At 36.3% G+C, this 26,492-nt stretch overlaps 1 protein-coding gene across 1 annotated transcript in view; it reads right to left on the reverse strand.

Annotated features, from left to right (window-relative positions):
* LOC128641079 (FRAS1-related extracellular matrix protein 1-like) overlaps positions 1-26,492 on the reverse strand; it is a 393,612-nt gene that overhangs the window by 59,293 nt on the left and 307,827 nt on the right. The window contains exon 25 of the mRNA XM_053693633.1: positions 6,053-6,467. Coding sequence (XP_053549608.1) covers positions 6,053-6,467 — 415 coding nt within the window. The remainder of the gene's footprint in view (positions 1-6,052; positions 6,468-26,492) is intronic.

A 26,492-nucleotide genomic window follows, 5' to 3' on the forward strand; every position in this document is an offset into this window, starting at 1 on the left:
AAAGGTTATACTTCAGCTGCTGTCCAGCTGCAAGTAAAAAAAAAAAGAAGAAATGAACTGCAGCCAATCAGCATCAACAGTGCTGAGGTCATGAACTCTTTTACTGTGATCTCAGATTTCATAGTAAACTTCCTTAAACTGAATAGGGAAATAACCCCCTTGCCGGTCCCGGGACAGACATACTGATTTACTACTTAAAATCCTTTGCCATGGGGTTTGAATACTTAGGATATTTTGAGGTAAAATATCTTTCTCTTTTACATAGAGATGTTCAGGTGATATTTTCTAGTCAGCTTTTTGCAGCTATGCTGCATCACTTTCAAGTGTTTAAAAATTTGGGTATCTAGTCCCTTTAACTATTGCAATCTGATTCCATCCGCTGCTAGCCCATCTAAATGCATCTTTTAGGTTGTTAGGATGGGCAGACTGTGCATTCTTTTTCTATAGCTATATGATTGCCCTATAACTTTCACAAGGATTGCTTGAAACAAGATTTATTTTTATTGTTTGTTAAAGGCTCATTTTTATTTTGGCATTAACTGAAAACATGACTATGAATTTCTTTGCAAAAACACTTAAAATACGTTGGTTTTTTTTTAAAACTGTAATTCATTATCCCACTGCATTTCTGCTTTTTATCTTTCTAAGAGACCTTTAAACGAGATTGTGCCTTCAGGTATAGGTTTTTATAGGAGACGAGCCTCCATGCACGTTAAATTCAAACTCGTTCATGACAGTGGCGACTTATTGAATTCACGGTCAAGAATGCTTTTTCCAGTTTACAAGTTCAGTAACGTAGGCGCTGTCGTGACTTAGTTTGGGCTTAGTGCCTAGTGTGACCACTCAGCTCCCAATTAATCTGGAAAGCAAAAATACTTTTCAGGAGCAAATCACCAATATATTGTAAGTTACCTCTAAATAAATTACAAACGCGCAAGAAAAAGTATATTGTTCAAACCCTCCCAAGCACAGCCAAACCTAATTTACATAGTAAACAATATGAAGTAAAATTGTACATTTTAGAAATCATATGACTACATTTAATGATATACTCAAAATATAAACACTTTTAATAAAAGGTATTTTATAGACTTTCATTGAATCCAGTTTACTCTCTTCACATATTAAACTAATGTTAAAGGGACTTGATCCCCACATTTTTTCTTTAATAAATCAGATAGAACATGGGATTTTAAACAACTTTCTAATTTACTTCTATTATCAAATTTGCTTTGTTCTCTTGGTATCCTAGGTTGAAAGAGCAGCAATGCACCACTGGGAACTAGCTGAGCACATCAGGTGAACCAATCACAAGAAGCTTATATGGGCAGTCTCCAATCAGCAGCTAGCTTCCAGTAATGCATTGCTGCTCATGAGCCTACCTAGGTATACTTTCAAGTAAATTGGAAAGTTGTTTAAAATTGTTTGCTCTATCTGATTCTTGAGGGAACATTATTGAGTTTTATGTCCTTTAAATATATTCTGCAGTGTGATGTTTCTTTCTTTCACAACAGCATAATGTTATTTTATATGTGAAAAATGCAAATGCATTACAAGAAGTGTTATAGTCCGTCAGTCTGTCTTGACATATATGAAAGGAAAGATTTGAGGAACGATTAGTAGCTGATAATATGACCGACCCCAGATGCAACTTATTTTAGTCTAAAATGTGCAATTACCAGAAAGAACTTTTCTGCAGTATTTCACTCCAGCCCAAAAACAGATGCTATTGTCTGAAACACTGCAACCTCAGCTGCATGTGTCAGCCTTCTGTAGTCCTCATCCGTGAGGTACAGCCATTTTCCTCTAGGCACGCTGTGTAAGGCACACTAGCCTTCAAGGATTATTATTTAAGTTTTTAGCAATAGAAGGTTATGCTCAAACTATGTCTATGTCTATGCCGCACAATGCAGGAAGGTTGAAAGCTATGTATGTATATACAGAAACATAAATACATTAATTCATTAAACAAATAGCACTGAAAAGTGACTTTATTTTGCGGTCTATGGGGACTGTGTGTTTTATGTAAATATATAAGTATATGCTTATATACATATATATTTATATTTGCTGCCCATCGCTGCCCAATTTACCCCCTTTAGTTCTCGTGCTGTGTCTCACGGCATGACAACGAGGCTCCCATTGGAGCCTATATAAGTGTGCTCTCTTAAGCACAATGCTTCTTTGCAACGCGAACTTGAGGTCGCGTTCGCATTGCACCTCACGTGTAATACCAGTGCACATTTGCGTGCGCTGGTATTACTAAATTGAGAGCAAATAATGTTTTCGTGGAAATTATATTTTGTGCTCAACTTGTAATTTAGCCCAATGATTGATTTATTTTGTAGCCCCCCCATTGTGAAAACTAGAGTATTTACATGATGATTACAAATATTACCTGTTATAAGTTGGCAGAGGTGGGGGGTAATCAGTATATAAGCCCTGTATATATGTATATATATTAAATTGCATGTATTAATTGTACAAATATATTATACAAAGTCCCAGGCGTTAGTGAAACACATTATACACTTTTAAGCATTATAATGCATGTTGGCCAACCTAATTGACTAATAATTCTTTCAGCATTTACAGATGTTCTATAATTTTGTGCTACAGGATGTTGTTTACAGGGAGGATGTACACAGTGAAATAAATCACCTAGTTTTACCATAAACAAACTGTATAGATGGAAAATCAATATATTAAACAGGCCATAACAAGTGCAGCTGTTAGATAGAAAGCTCACTGTAATTCAGCCAAGTGTTACAGTTTATACCACTGAGATGCAAATCTATCAAAACTTTTTTCACCTGTTCTGATAATTTGTTCACCCCTGAGGATACTCACCTTCATACCACTGTCCAACTAATTAGCTGCTTCACTGACCACATTCTGCACTTGCTAAATGATGGCTCCCTCTCTGACATCTTATGACAACTGATTAGTAAACTAGGACGTGAAGTGAAGAAATAGGCAGTTTAAGTAGCTTTTACATTTAACCATTTGTGAACTTTAAAGAAAGAGAAAGAAAAATTGTCATTGTCCAAAGCATACTGATTATAAAATATGTAAGACAGCATTGGCAGAAGGTTGTATATATATTTTATCTGCTTCATGTGTAGATCATTTGAAATGAAAATCAACATGGATTGTGTATATATTAAATGGATTGCTCTTTTCATAAAAGACTGGAATTACTTACTACAGTTTTTATATAATTTCCCTGGGTAAAAATTCAGCAATGAATCAGTTAAATTGCTTAACATTCAGCAGTCTTGGTGAGGGACATTCACACAAGGGAACTGGTCAGACAAATCTTTCCAAAACACTGACTCCTGAACTTTTGCCAGAGGTGCCTCTCTCTGGTGACTTGGAATGCACAATTACCAGACATGTTTAACCTGTCAGTTCTCAGTGAAGAGTTTCTATGGGTTGCTGGTAAATAGTTTTAAAGGAATAACACTGAATACTTAGTAATATAATTAGTACCAGGGTAAAACAGCTTACAGCAGATATGTTTGTGACATTATTGCCAAATCCTTTGTAGAGTCATTTCCGCCCAAAAATTACAGTGGTTTTATAAACATTTATATGATTCACTCATTGGTAAATTGATCTGATAATTAAGTTTATTAAACTGACAGACCAAGATATAGAAGAGATGTATACGAAATGAATACACCCTCTTACAATGTTAATTCTTTTGGTAAAGTTGACAAGGAATACACAGAAGTGATCATTTTAAAAATTATATATTGTGTGCCTAAATAAAAATACTGTTACAAATGCTGTGTTTAAGAATATATATATATATATATATATATATATATATATATATATAGGTAGAAAACCCTTTATCCTAACTGCTTGGGACCAGAAAAGTTTTGGATTTCGGAATAGTTTGGATTTTAGAATATTTGCATCCGTAAAATGGGACAGTTTGTAGAGGGGATGGAACCAATTGTAAGAACAATAATACAGTTTTATATCATTTTAATACTTTTGTATACATAGTACCATCAGAAAAGATACTTCAGTACTGTAATACGAAAGGTAATACTTTTTTTATTTTTTATTTCATAGTTTTTTATTAGAACATTAGAGAGTGTACAACAACAGGGAAAAAAAAACAAGGTAAAAGAGATACATGATCTACGAAAGGTAATACTTGTTGTAATGAAATATAGACTATTATTTGCACACAGGTAGAAAAGATTGTGACTTACGGGCGGGGAAAAACAGTTATTTTTTATTAAAAAATATTTGGATTTCAGGATGTTGGAATTTTGAAATTCTGGATTTGTACCTGTGTGTGTAAGTATATATATATAATATATATATATATATATATATATATATATATATATATATATATATATATATATATATATATATATATATATATATATATATATAAAATCTATCTATCTATCTATCTATCTATCTATCTATATATATATATATATATCTATCTCAAACCGGACTGAGTACACATCCCATGACCCTGCAAAGATCACAGATCAGGGTGCTCACCAGCACTCACAGACAGCTGTACAGCTTTCAGGGACTCATGAAGTTAACCCCAGCCAAGTCTGAGTGCAAAGCCTATAGGGAATATTACAAAACAATATTATTAAAGGACCAGTAAACAAAGCAGATTTGCATAATCAACAAATGCAAGATAACAAGACAATACAATAGCATATACTCTGAATTTCAAATGAGTAGTAGATTCTTTTTTAACACATTTCAAAGTTATGTATATTTCCACTCCCCCTGTACCATGTGATAGTAATCAGCCAATCACAAATGCATATACGTATAGTCTGAGTTCTTGCACATGCTCAGTAGGAGCTGGTGACTCAAAAAATGTGTAAATATAAAAGACTGTGCACATTATTTTTAATGGAAGTAAATTGGAAAGTTGTTTAAAATTACATGCTGTATCTGAGTAATGAAAATTTAATAAATCTGAGTGTCCCTTTAACACAACACATAGAAAGTCTGGCACTCACTTGCAAGCATACAGCTAGATTAAAATCAGCATAAAAGAGCTAGTTACATAATTTGTTGAAATAGTGATAGGCACAGGGCCACATCAAGGTCTCTTCTTTGGCAAGAGGTTCACACAGGATCTGTTACCAAGAATTCTAAGATATTCAAAGAGTGACAGTCTCCCAAAGTTCCACTCTCTGCACTGTTCATATGAGAACTTGTTTGGCCAACCACTCCTCCCACTAACTCTGGATGTGTGTTTGTGGGCAAGGAGATAGATAGTTCCTGGCACTTTGCTATCTCACAAGGGTGTCTATTTACATTTCTAAGACAAAGAAGTACTAATTGATTGACTTCTTCTCTGGGATATCAGTCATGCAAATAAATATGTGCACCTTTAAAACCTACATTAATGAATTTCATAAAAAAACGTTTTGTACACAATTATACATAGATTCTGTCAAGAGTAGGCTCACAATAAATATGATTGGCTGGCATTCTAAATGGATCTGTTCTAGAAACACAATAGAGGAGTTGACATTAATACAACTGCCTAGCTAGGTTTGCTAAAAGGGTTCAGGGTAGGGTGCCCATATTGCCGCTTTAAAAAGGGACAGAAATGAAAAATACATATGTTAGGGTCCTTATACAAAACATTTCTTTAAACAGCCCTGACATGTATTTTTCATGTTTCCCTTTGTAAAGTGGCGCTTGGGACCTGCAGTGCTCTGCGGGGGTTAAACACATAGCATTAAAGCATCCCTAAAAGGGACCTTGAAATCAAAACAGATCAATTACATTTATAGTTTTAATAATTTGGATTAAATAATCTTTATACTTTGTCACTTTGAATATGAATTAGTTTGGTTTTCTTGAAAGGACATGATGTGATACTTTCTTTGAAGTGATATTGTATTTAAAAAAAATAAATTTAAAATCATATTAAATATTTTAAAGTCGGTTTAAATTAAAATTAATATGAAACAAATGTTCATGCACAACCTATACTACAATATTAATGCTATTTTTAATTAAATGAAAACATTGCACTTACTTGTATGAGAAAAACCACAGAGTCCTCTTTGAGTTGGCCCTCAACTAAAAAGCCTTGATTGATGTTATCGGTGGCAATAAATGAAAATGTGTCCATTTGTCGTGCATCCCCGTAGTGTTTGTAAGACAGGTACATACTGTCCACATCGGCCTGAGAAAAGGTTTTCTGCTGCAAGATGTTATCTTTAAGGTACAACTGACCATGTCGGGGATATTCAGTGATTATATAATGAAGTTTCTCCAGCGGACTGTCCGGGTCAGTAAGCTGCAAGATGTCCGAAGAGATTGTCATGGATTCCCCTTCCATTAAATAGAGGGCCTTGTTGTTGATTAGCGTTGGGGGAATCCTATCAGGGTACTCAATAATTAACTCTAAAAATCCATCTTTTGCTTTTAGGCCATTGCTGATGATGAAACTGCAAGACAAGGTCGAGATATGAAAGCTATTTATAGATAGACATTTAAATGTTTTTACTTTCACAATTTCATACTTTTACTTTCACTGTAGCAATTAACGCTCCAAATAGTAACTAGAGATCAGATCTCTGCTGAATTTTATTAAAAAAGTGACCCAATTAGCCCCAAATTAAAGTAATTTGTACCAAGCAGATTTTAGGGTTTACATTTGGCGTGTGGGGGGTGTTAGAAAAAACACTGTGTGTTCCCTTTAAATGTATATGTATATGCTTATATGCATATATATTTATGTCTTAATATGTGTATATACAGTACACAGATAAACACATAAATATATATGTATATATACATATACATTATTTCAATCTGCTGTCCATCACTGCACGACACCCCCTTCGCTGTGCTAGTTCTCATGCCGTGTCTGACAGCATGAGAACGAAGCTTACATGCAATGCAAATGTGAGCTTGCATTTGAAATGTGGACCACTTGGAATGCCAGTGCACAATTGCGTGCACTGGTATTACAATTTGGCGCTCCACTTGTAATCTGTCCCTGACCCTTTGTTTCATGAATAACGTTTGAAAAAAACATTGTTCTTTATGCGTCATCAACATTACTTAGAAATTACTGTCCCTTTAACTGGTCAGTGTTCAAAGTAACAGTTTCTTTCTGACTGTGATCAATAATGTGATTCACATTTATACACACTTTCTGGTATTTTGTATGTTTTTTATTAGACATGTGCACAAAGGAAAAATTTGCTTCAGTTTGTTTTTTTGAATTTAGTTTCGGATTGATTCGAATTCGGATACATTCAAATGTATTCGTTTTGGATTAATTTGGATTCGATTAAATTCAGATGTATTAATTTCGGATTCAATTCGTAAATTTGGAAGTTCGGTATGTGTTATGTTGATTCAGATGGTTCCAAGTTACACAAACGGAATTATTTCACTGTTCTATATCACTAAATATTTATTTTATACTGAATTGTGATTAGTCCATGGGCATTCGAATGGAAAGAATAAATCCGAAATAATTTGGATTTATTTGTTACAAATGCATTCGGATTAGTTTAGTTTCGTTGCTAGGGTAATCCGGAAATTCGAATCGATTCGAATCTCCGAATCTGGTGAATTTGTCCGAATTTCGATTTGGAACGAAACGAAACGCACATGTCTATTTTTTATGTTTTAAGATACCAATATCAATAAATACTTACACAAAAAAAGCTATATAACTTTTAAAGTGACATAAATATTTTATAGTCACTCTGCCTATAGTTAGATTTTAATCTCAATATATTTTAACTATGTTTTCTTTGTTCTTTTTCATTATAAAGGTAATATTTTATATAAAAAAAAGAAATTATGATTTTATGATATAATTAATTGTATACAAGTTTATTTGTATTTTTTTAATTTTCTATATATTGTTATACTATTTGTTTTTTAACTTTGCCTTTTTATGTTTAAAGATGACACATTTATGGATGGAAATAAAACACTGCATTTACTCCTTGTAATGTATATTGAAATGAGTTTGGTTGCAGGCAGCCTGTTTGCATATCATTAACTTTGGAAATTCTTACTAAAGTCACTAAAATTTATGTACGTATTGATTTTAACAGCCTGTCACGTAATCTAAACTGACATTATAGATTTTTAATGGGACATTGAAAGATGACACATTTTGTGATTTATAAATATCCCAAGGAATCATAAAAGTTTAACTTTGAGTTCTCTGTTCCTTTAAAGGGACTGGAAAGTCAAAATTAAACCTGCATGGTTTAGATTGATGTAATTTTAAGACACTTTTAAATTCACTTCTATTTTCAAATGTGCCTGATTCTTTTGGTATCCCTTGTTGAAAAAGAATACGCACATATCCTACACTAGTGGGAGCTAGCAGCTGATTAGTGCCTGCACACATTTGTCTCTTGTGATTGGCTAACTAGATGTGTTCAGCTAGCTGCCAGTAGTGCAATGCTGTTACTTCAGCAAAGGATAACAAGAGAATGAAGGAAATTTGATAATAGAAGTAAATTGGAAACTTGTTTAAAATTGTGTGTTCTACCCAAATCATGAAAGAAAATGTTGGGGTTTCCTGTCCCTTTAATACTTTTTTTCTTAACTTTCTCCACCTTTTTTTAAATTTATTTTTAGTTGAGTAGAACCAAATACACAGTCATAATAAAGCAGATAACAGAACAGAAAACTTTATCATACAGATTAAAAAATATAACGTTTTTTAGCATGAAAATAAGATTGTTAAACAGTAAAAGTGAAAATAAACTGAAAAATATCCTTTTATTGTTCACAAACTGATATCATTAAATGGACAGTGTACTGTACAATTGTTTTTACCTTAATGTGCTTCCAATGACCTGTTATACCAGCTGGAGAATATAAAATGTGTGAGAATTTGCTCCTTTTGTTTTATTTTTGTGTTTGAAATATCTGTTTTTGTTCTTTATTTTAACACTTTTTGGAAATACACATGTTTCTTTATTTTATCTCGGTCTGTAAACCAAAGGCCAGTACTTAGAGTGAACATTTGAAAATAAAAGGAACAGTCTATTCCGAAATTTGTATTGTTTAAAAAAATAGATAATCCCTTTATTACCTATTGCCCAGTTTTGCATAACCAACACTGTTATAGAAATACACTTTTACTTCTGTCATTACCTTGTATATCAGCCTCTGCAGACTGCCCCCTTATCTCAGTTCTTTTGACAGACTTGCATTTTAGCCAATTAGTGCTAATAATTCAATCTTAGTGAGCACAATGTTATCTATATGGCACACATGAACAAATGCCCTCTATCTGTGAAAAACTGTGAAAATGCACTGAGATAAGAGGCGGCCTTCAAGGGCTTAGAAATTAGCATATAGGATCTATTTAACAAGGGCCAAATGGCCCCTGTTCCCCTTGTTTCCGCGCGAGCCTTTAGGCAGCATATAGCAATCCGCCTGATCATGTACGATTGGGCTGATAGACACCCCCTGCTAGTGGCCAATTGGCCATGAATCTGCAGGGGGCGGTATTGCACCAGCAGTTCACAAAAACTGCTGGTGCAATGATAAATACCGACAGCATATGCTGTCGGCATTTAGCAATGTGTGTCGGACATGGTTCGCTATAGCGTATCATGTCTGTCTGCACATATATAAATAGACCCCTTAGAGTCTACCTAGGTTTAGCTTTCAACAAAGAATATCAGAAAACCAAATCAAATTTTTGTTGATAAAAGTAAATTTGAAAGTTGTTTAAAATTGCATTCCCTATCTGAATCATGACAGTTTAATTTTGACAAGACTGTCCCATTAAGAACTGGCTATATGAAAGCTGTGTAAACATAGATAGTAGACAATACAATTCCTGTTGGAGGTAGAAAAGATAAGCAATAAAATGTTAAAGGAAGAGTCTAGTCAAAATTAAACTTTCATGATTTCATGACTAGACTGTCCCTTTAACATTTTATTGATCATAATACCCAAATAAAAGAGGACTAATAATGGTATATTGAAGAGCTAATTGTTTGTATGACTTGAGTGGTAGAAAATATCTAGCCTAAAAAATGAAGCCTAAATCCTGAAAAAAATAATATTTTCAAGTCTGCTTTGGTTCATTTATCCATAGGGTTCATAAAAGTCTCCACCAATGAAATCTTTGTAAATATGGGTAGTGGAGAATTAGGCATATTAATTACAGAAATAGTTCCTATATATGCAGAGAGGGTCCAGGAAAGTGAAGTACAAAAAAGTAAGTAGTACACAACACATCACACTACAGCCATTAGGCTTTTTTTTACAGAACCAATAGTGTCATTTTATAGTCCATCTTTATATGACACTCATTTTTAATATGTTCTATCCAGAGTGCTTTGTTTTGTACCTATTTCTTCTCAGTAGCTTCCATCTTGCAAAATGTGAGCATGTGAATATATTGATGTTGCTTATGTAGTTTTATTATTTATGAATAAGCAAACTAGGCCACTTCCACAGAGTTCTAAACAATCTACTCCCTTTTATCCTCTAAAAAATGTCTAGTTTTGCTTATAAAGAGCTATGAATGATGAGTTGTAAACTAAAGCTTGTGACATTACTAGAGAGAGTAAACATATATGTTCCTGTCTTATGTAAATAAATGGTGTGATACGGCATATTAAAATAAATTATTGTCATTATGTGGAATGCTAAAGTAATAGTTTTATTGGTCACAGGTAATTCATTTGATCATAATTTGCTGCTTGTGTGCATTTCCCTGAAAAAGGAAAATATTCTTCTTCTTTATTATAAAAACAAAAAAAAAATATGCATTATCAAAAAGTGAAACAGCAAACACAGGACATTTCAAAGCTGCTGTCCCTTCGGCAAATGGTTCTAATAAATTCTAAAACCTGCAATAAATAGAAGTTAATGTCTCCCCTTATCATTTGATCCATGTTTAACACATCTTCTAGATATTTATTATCAATTTAAAGGGATATGAAACCCATAAAACTTATTTTGTGATTCAGACTGAGCGTATTATTTTAAAAAAAGGTTCCAATTTACTTCAAAATCAAAATTGCTTTGTTCCCATAATATTCTGTGTGGAAGAGATACCTAGGTAGGCATCTGGAGCACTGCATAGCAGGAAATAGTGCTGCCCTCTAGTGCTCTTGCTAATGGATAACATTCTTGCAAAACTGTTGCCATATTGTGCTCCAGAATGGTGCCTTAACTACATAAGCATGTTCAAAGATCCAAAGGTCACAGGTTCAAATCCCGGCAGGGCCGACTCAGCCCTTCATCCTTCCGAGGTCAATAAAATGAGTACCATTAAATTGGGTAAGAATAACAACTATTACTATTCAGCTGCCGATTTGGTTAATTTTGAGAGTGAGCGCTGAAAAAGCACTTTGAGTCCCACTGGGAGAAAGGTGCTTTATAAATATTAGTTATTATTATTATTTGTGTATTGGAAAAATATTGGATTGGATCCAAACGGATATCAGAAAATATCCCCATACAATGAATGGGAAGCATTGATTTCAGCAATCACGATGCGACCAATCACAAATTATTGACGAGGTATTGATAACAAAATGGACACCTCCAATTCAACAGCCAAAGGCCCTTGACAAATGCTTGACACCCACAGACTGACATCTAGCAAGAGATCTAACAAAAGATAACAATATTGGCCACTGATCTGCGCATGATCAGACCCAAAACATAAGATGTTGTTGCCCATGACAACAATGAGATGGCTCATTGTGATGACGATTGAATCACACCAAATCAAACTATACAAAACTCATCATCATTATTATAAATTACATGTAAAAACATGAATAAAACATATCTAATATCTACAAGATATTGATAACTGCGAAAATGATAAAGATATCAGTACCAATGTATACCTAAAGTATTACGGCTAGATTACGAGTTGTGCGTTAAGGTAAAAAATGCAGCGTTAACAGGTCCTAATGCTGCTTTTTTATGCCGGCTGGTATTACGAGTCTTGCAGGTTTAGGGGCACCGCACACTTCTTTGGCCTTACCGCAAAACGATTTACGTAAACTTCGTAAAGTCTTTTTTCTATGGGACTTCCATAGCGCTGATATTACGAGTCTGTCCTGGGAGGCCAAAAAGTGAGCGGTACACCCTACCCCGTCAAGAGTCCTAACACATTTAAAAGTCAGTGGTTAAGAGTTTTATGGTACAACGCCGTAACATAAAACTCATAACTAAAGTGCTAAAAAGTAAACTAACACCCATAAACTACCTATTAACCCCTAAACCGAAGCCCTCCCGCATCGCAAATACTAAAATACAATTTTTAACTCCTAATCTGCCACTCCGGACACTCCGCTGACACCTACATTATATTTATTAATCCCTAATCTGCCGCCCCCAATGTTGCCGCAACCTACCTACACTTATTAACCCCTAATCTGCTGCCCCAACGTCGCCACCACTATAATAAACATATCAACCGCTAAACCGCCGCACTCCCGCCTCGCAAACATTAGTTAAATATTATTAACCCCTAATCTGCCGTCCCTAACACCGCCACAACCTACCTACATTTATTGACCCCTAATCTGCTGCCCCCAACGTCGCCGCCACTATACTAAATGTATTAACCTCTAAACCTAAGTCTAACCCTAACACCCCCTAACTTAAATATAATTACAATAAATCTAAATAAAAATTCCTATCATTAACTAAATAATTCCTATTTAAAAATAAATACTTACCTATAAAATAAACCCTAAGATAGCTACAATATAACTAATAGTTACATTGTAGCTAGCTTAGGGTTTATTTTTATTTTACAGGTAAGTTTGTATTTATTTTAACTAGGTAGAATAGTTACTAAATAGTTATTAACTATTTAATAACTAACTAGCTAAAATAAATACAAAAGTACCTGTAAAATAAAACCTAACCTAAGTTACAATAACACCTAATACTACACTATAATTAAATAAATTAACTAAATTAACAACAATTAAATAAATAAATAAAATTAGCTAAAGTACAACCCCCCCCCCCACTAAATTACAGAAAATAATAAACAAATTACAGAATATTTAAACTAATTACACCTAATCTTATAGCCCTATCAAAATAAAAAAGCCCCCCCAAAATAAAAAAAAACCCTAGCCTAAACTAAACTATCAATAGCCCTTAAAAGGGCCTTTTGCGGGGCATTGCCCCAAAGTAATCAGCTCTTTTACCTGTAAAAAAAATACAAACAACCCCCCCAACAGTAAAACCCACCACCCACAAAACGAACCCCTCAAATAAAATACTATCTAAAAAAACCTAAGCTCCCCATTGCCCTGAAAAGGGCATTTGGATGGGCATTTCCCTTAAAAGGGCAGTTAGCTCTTTTGCAGCCCAAACCCTAATCTAAAAAATAAAACCCACCCAATACACCCTTAAAAAAACCTAACACTAACCCCCTAAAGATCGACTTACTGTTCTGAAGACCGGACATTCATTCAGCCCGGTTCGATGAAGACTTCTGCCGCTTCCTTGAGGATGGATGTCCGGTCTTCAGAACAGTAAGTCGATCTTCAGGGGGTTAGTGTTATTAGTTGTTATTAATTAGGTGTAATTAGTTTAAATATCTTGTCATTTGTTTATTATTTTCTGTAATTTAGTGTTTTTTTTGTACTTTAGCTAATTTAATTGATTTAATTGTTGTTAATTTAGTTAATTTATTTAATTATAGTGTAGTGTTAGGTGTTATTGTAACTTAGGTAAGGTTTTATTTTACAGGTACTTTTGTATTTATTTTAGCTAGGTAGTTATTAAATAGTTAATAACTATTTAGTAACTATTCTACCTAGTTAAAATAAATACAAACTTGCCTGTAAAATAAAAATAAACCCTAAGCTAGATACAATGTAACTATTAGTTATATTGTAACTAGCTTAGGGTTTATTTTATAGGTAAGTATTTAGTTTTAAATAGGAATTATTTAGTTTAAAGATAGAAATTTTTAGTTAGATTTATTGTAATTATATTTAAGTTAGGGGGTGTTAGGGTCAGGCTTAGGTTTAGGGGTTAATACATTTAGTATAGTGGCGGCGACGTTGGGGCGGCAGATTAGGGGTTAATAAATGTAGGTAGGTTGCGGTGGTGTTAGGGACGGCATATTATGGGTTAATAATATTTAACTAATTTTTGCGAGGCGGGAGTGCAGTGGTTTAGGGGTTAATATGTTTATTATAGTGGTGGCAACACTAAATTACAGCAAATAATAAACAAATTACAAGATATTTAAACTAATTACACTTAATCTAATAGCCCTATCAAAATAAAAAAAGTCCCCCCCCAATAAAAAAAAACCCTAGCCTAAACTAAACTATCAATAGCCCTTAAAGGGGCCTTTTGCGGGGCATTGCCCCAAAATAATCAGCTCTTTTACCTGTAAAAAAAATACAAACAACCCCCCCAACAGTAAAACCCACCACCCACACAACCAACCCCCCAAATAAAATACTAACTAAATAAACCTAAGCTCCCCATTGCCCTGAAAAGGGCATTTGGATGGGCATTGCCCTTAAAAGGGCAGTTAGCTCTTTTGCGGCCCAAAAGCTAATCTAAAAAAATAATACCCACCCAATACACCCTTAATAAAAACCTAACACTAACCCCCTGAAGATCGACTTACTGTTCTGAAGACCGGACATCCATCCTCAAGGAAGCGGCAGAAGTCTTCATCCAACCGGGCCGAAGTCCTCCACGAAGCCAGGAGAAGTCTTCATCCAAGCCGAGCGAAGTGGTCCTCCAGACGGGCAGAAGTCTTCATCCAGACGGCATCTTCTATCTTCATCCATCCGACGCGGAGCGGCTCCATCTTCAAGACATCCGACGAGGAGCATCCTCTTCAAACGAAGTCTTCTTACTGAATGATGGTTCATTTAAGTGACGTCAACCAAGATGGCGTCCCTTAGATTCCGATTGGCTGATAGAATTCTATCAGCCAATCGGAATTAAGGTAGAAAAAATCCTATTGGCTGATGCAATCAGCCAACAGGATTTAAGTTCAATCCTATTGGCTGATCCAATCAGCCAATAGGATTGAACTCACATTCTATTGGCTGATTGGAACAGCCAATAGAATGCAAGCTCAATCCTATTGGCTGATTGCATCATCCAATAGGATTTTTTCTACCTTAATTCCGATTGGCTGATAGAATTCTATCAGCCAATCGGAATCTAAGGGACGCCATCTTGGAAGACGTCACTTAAAGGAACCGTCATTCAGTAAGAAGACTTTGTTTGAAGAGGATGCTCTGTGTCGGATGTCTTGAAGATGGAGCCGCTCCGCGTCGGATGGATGAAGATAGAAGATGCCGTCTGGATGAAGACTTCTGCCCCTCTGGAGGACTACTTCGCCCGGCTTGGATGAAGACTTCTCCCAGCTTCGTTGAGGACTTCAGCCCGGTTGGATGTTAGGCTTTTATTTGGGGGGTTGGTTGTGTGGGTGGTGGGTTTTACTGTTGGGGGTTGTTTGTATTTTCTTTTACAGGTAAAAGAGCTGATTACTTTGGGGCAATGCCCCGCAAAAGGCCCTTTTAAGGGCTATTGATAGTTTAGTTTAGGCTAGGGTTTTTTTTTATTTTGGGGGGCTTTTTTTTATTTTGATAGGGCTATTAGATTAGGTGTAATTAGTTTAAATATCTTGTAATTTGTTTATTATTTTCTGTAATTTAGTGTTTTTTTTTTTTTTGTATTTTAGCTAATTTAATTTAATTGATTTGATTGTTGTTAATTTAGTTAATTTATTTAATTATAGTGTAGTGTTAGGTGTTATTGTAACTTAGGTTAGGTTTTATTTTACAGGTACTTTTGTATTTATTTTAGCTAGGTAGTTATTAAATAGATTCAAACTTACCTGTAAAATAAAAATTAACCATATGCTAGCTACAATGTAACTATTAGTTATATTTTAGCTAGCTTAGGGTTTATTTTATAGGTAAATATTTTGTTTTAAATAGGAATTATTTAGTTAACCCCTTAATGACCACAGCACTTTTCCATTTTCTGTCCGTTTGGGACCAAAGCTATTTTTACATTTTTGAGGTGTTTGTGTTTAGCTGTAATTTTCCTCTTACTCATTTACTGTACCCACACATATTATATATTGTTTTTCTCGCCATTAAATGGACTTTCTAAAGATACCATTGATTTCATCATATCTTATAATTTACTATAAAAAATTTTATAAAATATGAGGAAAAAATGGAAAAAAACACACTTTTTCTAACTTTGACCCCCAAAATCTGTTACACATCTACAACCACCAAAAAACACCCATGCTAAATAGTTTCTAAATTTTGTCCTGAGTTTAGAAATACCCAATGTTTACATGTTCTTTGCTTTTTTTTTGTAAACTATAGGGCCATAAATACAATCAGCACTTTGCTATTTCCAAACCATTTCTTTTCAAAATTAGTGATAGTTACATTAGAGCACTGATATCTTTCAGGAATCTCTGAATATCCATTGACATGTATATATTTTTTTTTAGTAGACAACCCAAAGTATTGATCTAGGCCCATTTTGGTATATTTCATGCCACCATTTCCCCGCCAAATGCAATCAAATACAAAAAAATCGTTCACTTTTCACAAATTTTTTCACAAACTTTTGGTTTCTAACTTAAATTATTTACAAACAGCTTGTGCAATTATGGCATAAATAGTTGTAAATTCTTCTCTGGGATCCCCTTTGTTCAGAAATAGCAGACATATATGACTTTGGTGTTGCTTTTTGGTAATTAGAAGGCCGCTAAATGCCACTGCGCACCACACGTGTATTATGCCCAGCAGTGAAGGGGTTAATTAGGGAGCATGTAGGGAGCTTTTTGGGGTAGTTTTAGCTTTAGTGTAGTGGACAACCCCAAGTATTGATCTAGGCCAATTTTGGTATATTTCATGCCACCATTTCACCGCCAAATGCGATCAAATTAAAAAAAAAAGTTAATTTTTTCTCAATTTTAGGTTTCTCACTGAAATTATTTACAAACAGCTTCTGCAATTATGGCACAAATGGTTGTAAATGCTTCTCTGGGATCCCCTTTGTTCAGAAATAGCAGACATATATGGCTTTGGCATTGCTTTTTGGTAATTAGAAGGCCTCTAAATGCCGCTGCGCATCACACGTGTATTATGGCTAGCAGTGAAGGGGTTAATTATGTAGCTTGTAGGGAGCTTGCAGGGTTAATTTTAGCTTTAGTGTAGTGCTCAGCCTCCCACCTGAAACATCAGACCCCCTGATCCCTCCCAAACAGCTCTCTTCCCTCCCCCACCCCACAATTGTCCCCGCCATCTTAAGTACTGGCAGAAACTCTGCCAGTACTAAAATAAAAGGTATTTGGCCCTTTTTAAAAAAAAAGAAAAAAAAAAGCATATTTACATATGCTGATGTGTAGGATCCCCCCTTAGACCCCAACCTCACTGATCCCCCACCAAACTGCTCTCTAACCCTTCCCCTCTGCAATAATGGGCGCCATCTTGGGTACTGGCAGCTGTCTGCCAGTACCCAGTTTTGTAACAAAATGTGCCTTTTTTTTTAAAAAAATTCCCTTTTCTGTAGTGTAGCTTTCCCCCCCACCGAGACCAACCCCCAACCCCTTCCAGGTCCCTTAGATTATATTTTACTGTATTGGTGTTTTTAACTTTTAACCTTTTTTTTCTGTAGTGTAGCGGTTCCCACCCGCTCCCGCCCCGTGCACGCGCCCGCCCACCACCCCTGTGCACGCGCGCGCTCCCGTGCGCGCCCCCGTAGCTCCCGCCCCCGATCCCGCCCCCCTCCACTCCACACTGAGCACCGATGGCCGCCCACCCGCCTCCCACGTAAACTCCCACCCACCAAAGATACCGGCCACCGATGTCCGGTGCAGAGAGGGCCACAGAGTGGCTCTCTCTGCATCGGATGGCCAAGGGGGGTTATTGCAGGATGCCTCCATATCGAGGCATCACTGCAATAACCGGAAAGCAGCTGGAAGCGAGCAGGATCGCTTCCAGCTGCTTTCCAGACCAAGGACGTACGCCACACGTCCTCGGTCATTAACTGTATTTTTTTTGAGGACGTGTGGCGTACGTCCTTGGTCGTTAAGGGGTTAATGATAGGAATTTTTATTTAGATTTATTGTAAATATATTTAAGTTAGGGGGTGTTATGGTTAGGTTTAGACTTAGGTTTAGGGGTTAATACATTTAGTATAGTGGCGGCGATGTTAGGGACGGCAGATTAGGGGTTAATAATATTTAACTAATGTTTGTGAGGTGGGAGTGCGGTGGTTTAGGGGTTAATATGTTTATTATAGTGGCGGTGACGTTGGGGGAAGCAGATTAGGGGTTAATAAGGGTAGGTAGGTTTGCGGCGACATTGGGGGCGGCAGATTAGGGATTAATAAATATAATGTAGGTGTCGGCGATGTTGGGGCAGCAGATTAGGGGATCATAAGTATAATACAGGTGTCGGCGATGTCGGGGGCGGCAGATTAGGGTTAATAAGTGTAAGATTAGGGGTGCTTAGACTCGGGGTTCATGTTAGGGTGTTAGGTGTAGACATAAATTTTATTTCCCCATAGGAATCAATAGGGCTGCGTTACTGAGTTTTACACTGCTTTTTGGCAAGTGTTAGACTTTTTCTCAGCCGGCTATCCCTGTTGATTCCTTTGGGGAAATCGTGCACGAGCACGTACGACCAGCTCACTGCTGACTTTAGCAGCGCTGGTATTGGAGTGCGGTAAGGAGTAAAATTTTGCTCAAGCTCACTTCTTGCCTTTTAACGCCGGGTTTGTAAAAACTCGTAATACCAGCACTGCAGGTAAGTGAGCGGTGAGAAAAAACTGCTCGTTAGCACCGCATAGCCTCTAACGCAAAACTCGTAATCTGGCCATTTGTTTTTAAAAAATGGATAATCCCATTTTTCCAATACTGAATGAGAAAATCTGAAAAATTGGAAATCACCCCATGATAATACAACAAAAAATGAGGGTACAAGAGGAAAATATAAATAAAACAATAAATAAATTAAGTTAATTAAATGAAGAATTATAAATAATATTCAATATTTGAACCCTCACAATTATCTGATTTTGCCAAGTTATCCCGTTTTTTAATAAATATATTGTGCTAAAATATGGTCATTTTTGAAGATATTATTTTAAAATATTTTCTATTTATAATTTGTGTGGTATTTCCTTTAATTCCATTTCAGCTTTTGCTTTTTAATTTGGCTGGCCAGAAATCTGTTAAAATTACCACTAATCTAATTGGGAACCAAGTTGTCAAAAGCGTTCAGTTCTGGCAGTTTGTCTTTCCGCAAACTGCTGACAGATTGCAAGTTACGCATGTGTTGAGCAGATGGATAAGTTAAAAGGAAAACACGAAAAAAAAAAAAAAGCAATTTATTAAATCACCTGGAACCAGCAGTTCAATTCCAAAAATAGTGAGAATGAAATATAGCAGAGAACTAAAAAAGGAGTATGGAGCTGGCACAGGGGTGAGCCAGACGCTACCAGTTGCAATACAAGATAAAGATTTTAAGAAGCCTCAGCTGTGTTACAGAATAATGAGGTGGTATTTAACCCAATAAAGCTTACTCCAAGAAATGAATTTAAGAAAGTACAGCTTCTTTGTGTTGTTCTAGGTAATTCTAACCCCTGTCTTTACTTAACTTGCTGTGCTGTTTGTGATTCAAACTCTTTTACTGCAAGAGAAAACATGGTGTCTTTATGAGCAAATTAATAGGAGATTATACAACAGAGGGTGTTGACTGAGACATACAGATGGTACTATTTGCCACCGATACTTAGAATATAATTCCTTTCATGTGCTTCACACATCCAGGCCATGCAGAGTCCGATGTTTAGCTCAAAGCACGCACAGCACAGTTAATACAGAGCGTCATGTGCAGCAGATTGCGACAAAAATCATCAACAATCGATATTAATATTTTTTGAGCTGCTGTTGTTCATTCAGGAGTTGTTATGGAAATGAAATGGCACTATCAAATTACTGCCTTAAAGGGACAGTTTACCCTAAATTTGTTGGCACTCTACAAATACCTGATAATAATAATAATAAAAGTATAGGTTAAAGAAAACCTGTGTAATTATAGCCAGCAGAAGAAATGACACTCCCAGTAGGAGGTAGAAGAGATAAGCAATAAAATGTAAATTTTCAATTGTTCTAAGTATTGGGCTTTTCTTTACAGAGATACTATAGAGAAGCATGTGTGTGTACAGTAAGTGATAAACTAAGGATATCCGATTTCCCTCCAGGCTCAACCCATTTTGATGGGTTGTGGTTTTGAAGAACTAGCTATTTCAAATACAAAAATAAATCTAAAGGATAAATGTCTCATACATTTTATACTCTGCAGATGCTATAACAAGTCATTTGAAAGACATTAAGGTAAAAACAAGTTTACAGTACACTGTCACTTTAAAGGGATTTGAAACCAAAAACATTTCTTTTGTGATACAGATTGAAGATATCATTTAACCCCTTGAGTGCTAACGATGTCGCTAGCACTCTCTCACCTTGAGTGAGATCTGGAGGCTCCCACCCACATCTACCCTGGAGATTGGACCTGTATAGTGACAGGCATCACCGGGGCTTCACGTTTTGCTTGGTGACGTCACCGCACAACTTTATTAACAAAATACGACAAGTATAGGGAAAGGGGGCATGCTGCTTAGAAGCCTGTATCTCAGGCATCTCAGCAGCTACAAACCCCCAAGATCTACAGTTGGAAAGGTAATCGCCTAACCTTCGCAACGGTATAAGTCTTGGGGATCTGAAGAAAAAAAAAAATTAAACATTAAAAAACCCTCAAATCAACTTAGCACCTAGGTGGGAAAGTGCTTAGCACTCAAAGGGTTAAAAAAAGTTTCCAATCTTCTTCTATTATCAAATTTCCTCCATGCCCATGATATTCTGTGTTGAAGAGATACCTAGGTAGCATCTGGGGCACTACATGGCAGGAAATAGTGCTGCCCTCTAGTTCCCTTGCAAAACTGTTGCCATATAGTGCGCCTAAAATGGGCCAGCTCATAAGCATATGTCCCTGCTTTTCAACAAAAGATACCAAGAGAACAAAGAAAACAATGAGAAAGTTGTTTAAAATCGGATTCCATGGGCTGATTTACTAAGCCTTCAGGCTGACTGCAAACAGGAGTTAAGAAACAACGGTCTTAAGAGGGCTGCTCCTTAACTCGTCCACCACCTCTGAGGCTGCGGACTGCAATCAGCCGATCAGATACCATAGGGATGATTGACACCCCCTGCTAGCGGATGATTGGCCGCGAATGTGCAGGGGGCGGCATTGCACAAGCATTTCACCAGAACTGCTTGTGCAATGTTAAATGCCGACAGCGTACACTGTCGGCATTTAGCAATGTCAGGCAGCGAATCATGTACGCCTGACATTTGATAAATCAGCCCCTATATCTGAATCATGATATAAACATTGTGGTTTCATATCCCTTTAATATTCATTACAAAATTGAAAATCTCCTGAATTATAACTGCTATAACAGACATTCGAACAAATCTTAAAGGGACATGAAACCAAAATGTTTTTTCACAATTCAGACAGAGCATACAATTTTTAAAAAGTTTACAGTTTACTTCTATTATTATCAAATTTGCTTTGTACTCATTATATCCTTTGTTGAAGAGCATACCTAGGTAGGTAGCATGCACATGTTTGAAGGGCTGTAGTTTGTGAAAACACATCGGCCATCTATTTCGCTTGCAAATGTATAATATTGTAAAACTACTGCCACATAGTGCGCCAGACACATTCAGCTCTTCAGCCACCTCCCTGATTTTGAACAAAGCAAATCAAGTACATTTGGTTACAGAAATAACTTTTTTTTAAATTGTACACATTAAATGAATCATGAAAGAAAAAGATGTTGTTTTATGTCCCTTTAAAAGTAATAAACAACATGTGGTGGGATTGCAGGGAGGTCAAAAAGATCTGGGGACAATTGTCCTCCTTTCTCAGTCAAGTTCTGGAAGAGGAACTCAATCTTTCGATACAACAGGCCCTTCTACATGAGTACCTAAGCACCCATAACAAATATATCAACACTTTTATCAGAATCCTTTGCACAGTCACTAGAACGTGTATAGCAGCCAGATACTGCAAGACTGGAACTCCCACATGGACTGAGATTTACAATAAAATACAGCATACACCATGTATGATTTGGCTGCAGGATTGTTAGATAACAGAGGTAGCCCATAGGATTTGGTATTATTGGATTGGTAGGCAGATAAGGTAATCTTTAAGAACCCCGAGGGCATGGACTGGTTGGCTATTGCGCAAATCAGATAAATCAGATTGTGTCGTCACCCCTCACCCCTCCCTACACTGACTTTTTTTACTCCTATTTTTTCTCCCTTTTCCTTTTTTGTATACATGTACATTAATATCAGATAGGAATGTATATCTGTTTAAAATAAGTCTGTTGAAACAAGTTACTAAAGATAAAGAATACAGGACTGTCGCCCGAAGGTGGCGTTCTAGTTAACCTCTAAGTTCAACACAAAGAGACAGAGATGGAAACAACACCATAAGAAACGGAAGGTTGCTGGACTTTGAAGTTGTATTATATTAGGAATTATGGAAAACTTGAACCCAAACGAGGAGAGACTGTCTGATGCATATTTTCTTTGGGGTTGTGAATAGCCATCTCTATGTGTTATTGTATAAGTGACCTCTGGTGTGCCCCCTTGTGGGGGACATAGGAGGAACAGATATTGTTATTTATGTTCCATGATGTACTTCTATAGCCTAATAAAAATATATTTAAACATAAAAGTAATAAACAAAGGTTCTACAGTTTCTATACTCCCTCTGGTTAACCCGATGTGTTCAGACAGACCATAGTAGTGCCTTGCTGCTCCATCAACAAAGAATAGAAGGAGAATGAAACAAACTTGATAACAGAAGTAAGCTGGAAAGCTGTTTGTATTGCTTGTTCAATCTGAGTCCTGACAGAAGAAATTAGGCTTCATATCCCATTAAAGGGACATTAAATGTGGTATTTGGTTTCTAAATGAAAAAAAAGGAAAGACAGTAACATTGTGAGTTACTTTCATGAATAGAAAAATCCCTCTGAACTTTCTCAAGGGAGGCTGCCATTTCTTAATTATACTTGTTTCCTTGAGACTGCAACATGCTACAAAGTGATTGGTGAACTCAGAGTAAAAATTAGTGTCCAGGTAACTTATATGCAAAGTCCCTCACACAATTGTACTATAGGTAGAAAACCCTTTATCCAAACTGCTTGGGACCAGAAAAGGTTTGGATTTTGGAATAGTTTGGATTTTGGAATATTTGCATCTTTAAAATGGGAAAGTTTGGAGAGGGGATGGAACCAAATGTTAACAACATCTTATGTAATTTAGGTAATATTTATATGTCATAATACAGCTTAAACATGTAACCTAAATGTAGTTTTATAAAAAAAAAAAATGATACTATTGTATACATAGTACCTTCGGAAACAAAGTACAGTACCAAGGCCAGATTGGCCTACCAGGATACCAGGAGATTTCCCGGTGGGCTGCAGCAGCTGGGGCTGGAAAGCTACAATTTAAAGGGGTTATTAATGGATGCAATTGGGCTTTAGAGTGTATATAACAACAATCTGGCACCTTTTGTTTTTAATACAAACTAATATAATATAATTCTGAAGCAAAATATTGGGGGAAGGAGTATCCCAGTAATCCCCTTTGAGAAAAATGGGGTGTGTGCATTATACTGAGTCAACGGAAAATAGGGCTGGTCTCCAAATTTTCCAGGGCTGCTTTCAATTCCCAGTCCGGCCCTGTACAGTACTGTAATCAGTAAGATAATATTTGTTGTTTTAAATAAATATAGACTATTATTTGCATTTTAGGTCACAAAAAAACCCAAACAAACCAAAGACTCAGGCAGAGAAGATTTGTGTTGTACAGGAATCTAAAAATTTTAATTTATGCTTACTTGATAAATTTATTTATTTCCGGATATGGTGAGTCCAAGGCTTGAGTAATTACTGTTGGGAATATCTCTCCTGGCCAGCAGGAGGAGTGAAAGAGCACCACAGTTAAACTGCTAAGTATCACTCCCTTACCCACAACTCCCAGTCATTCGACCGAAGGGAAATTAATAAAAAGGAGTAACACAAGGTGTAGAGGTGCCTGAGGTTATAGTCAAAAGAACAAATGTCTTAAAATAAAGGGTGGGGCCGTGGACTCACCATAGCCATAAATAAATAAATTTATCAGGTAAGCATAAATTTAGTTTTTTCCCCAAAGATATGGTGAGTCCACGGCTTGAGTTATTACTGTTGGAAACCAATACCCAAGCTAGAGGACATGGATAAATAGGGAGGGACAAGACAGGCAGTCCTAAAAAAGAAGGCACCACAGCTTGAAGAACCTTTCTCCAAAAAGAAATCTCAGCCGAGGCAAAAGTAAAATTTTGTAAAAAGTATGTAGAGAAGACCAAGTTGCAGCCTTGCAAATTTGTTCCACAGAAGCTTCATTTTTGAAAGCCCAAGAAGAGGAAACAGCTCTTGTGGAATGAGCCGTAATTCCCTCAAGAGGCAGCTGTCCAGCAGTCTCATAAGCCAAACGAATTATACTTTAACCAAAAAGAAAGAGTAGTAGCAGTAGCTTTCTGACCTTTACGTTTCCCAGAGAAACAGACAAAGAGGACAGAGGACTGGAAAAAAACCTTTAGTTGCCTGTAAGTAAAATTTAAGAGCACGTACAACATCCAAATTGTGTAACAAACGTTCTTTAGAAGAAGAAGTATTAGGACACAGAGAGGGAACAACATTTTCCTGATTGATATTTCTATTAGAAACAGCCTTAGGAAGGAAACCGAACTTAGTACGAAGAACCGCATTATCGGCATGAAAAATAAGATAACAGGAATCACACTGCAGAGCTGAGAGTTCTGAGACTCTTCGAGCAGAAGAGATAGCAACAAGAAACAAAACCTTCCAAGATAACAACTTAAAGAGACAGTCTAGTCAAAATTAAACTTTCCTGATTCAGATAGGGCATGCAATTTTAAATAACTTTCCAATTTACTTTTATTATTAAATTTGCTTTGTTCCCCAGGTGGTATTTTTGAAAGCTAAACCTAGGTAGACTCAAACTTGATTTCTAAACTGTTGAAAACCGCCTCCTAGCTCAGAGCATTTTGAACGTTTTTCACAGTTAGACAGTACTAGTTCATGTGTGTGATATAGATAACATTGTGCTCACTCATGTGGAGTTATTTAGGAGTCTGCACTGATTGGCTAACCAGCATGTCTGTCAGAAGCACTGAGATAAGGGGGCAGTCTGCAGAGGCTTAGCTACAAGCTAATTAAAGAGGTAAAACATATATTAATGTAACAGTGCTGGTTATGCAAAACTGGGGAATGGGTAATAAAGGGATTATCAATCTTTTTAAACAATACAAATTCTGGTGTAGACTGTCCCTTTAATGTCTATGGAATGCAATGGCTCAAACAGAGCCAGCTGTAAAACTTTAAGAACAAGGTTAAGGCTCCAAGGAAGAGAAACAGACTTAAAGACAGGCCTGATTTTGACCAAGGCCTGACAAAAAGATTACACATCTGGCACATCCGTCAAACGTTTATGTAGTAAAACTAATAAAGCAGAAATCTGACCCTTCAGGGTACTGACTGGCAATCCCTTCTACAGGCCTTCCTGAAGAAAAAATACAATTCTAGGAATTCTAATTCTACTCCAAGAGGAGCCCTTGGATTCACACCAATAAAGATATTTACGCCATATCTTATGGTAAATCTTTCTAGTAACAGGCTTGTGAGCCTGAATCATGGTCTAAATGAACGACTCAGAAAAACCACACTTAGACAGAATTGGACAGATAGATACGCATGGTCGCCATTCCATTGTCTAAGCATGCACAACTTGAGAGCTCTCAAATGGAATCAAGCAAAAGGAATGATGTCCATGGAAGCCACCATCAGACCGATTACCTCCATACATTGAGCCACTGAAGGATGAGCAGAAGCCTGAAGAGAGAGGCAAGAGGAAATTATTGTGTTTTTCCTGACCTCTTTCAGAAAAATCTTCATCAATAGAGAATCTATTATGGTCCCTAAGAACACTACTCTTGTAGCAGGGGAAAGGGAGCTTTTTACTAGATTCACATTCCATCCGTGGGAACGAAGAAAAGACATCAATATCTCTGTGTGAGATTTTGCTAGTTGAAAAGATGGTGCCTGAACCAATATGTCGTCCAGGTAAGGTGCCACAGCATTTCCAAGAGAACGGATCACTGCCAAAAGAGCCCACAAATTATTTGAGCCGTGGCTAGACCAAATGGAAGGGCCACAAACTGGAAATGTTTGTCCAGAAAGGCAAATCTCAGGAATCTGTGATGGTCCCTGTAAATAGGAACATGAAGATATGCATCCTTTTGGTCTATGGTTGTCATGAACTGACCCTCTTG

Source organism: Bombina bombina, chromosome 10, assembly GCF_027579735.1.
Source record: "Bombina bombina isolate aBomBom1 chromosome 10, aBomBom1.pri, whole genome shotgun sequence".
NCBI lineage: Eukaryota > Metazoa > Chordata > Amphibia > Anura > Bombinatoridae > Bombina > Bombina bombina.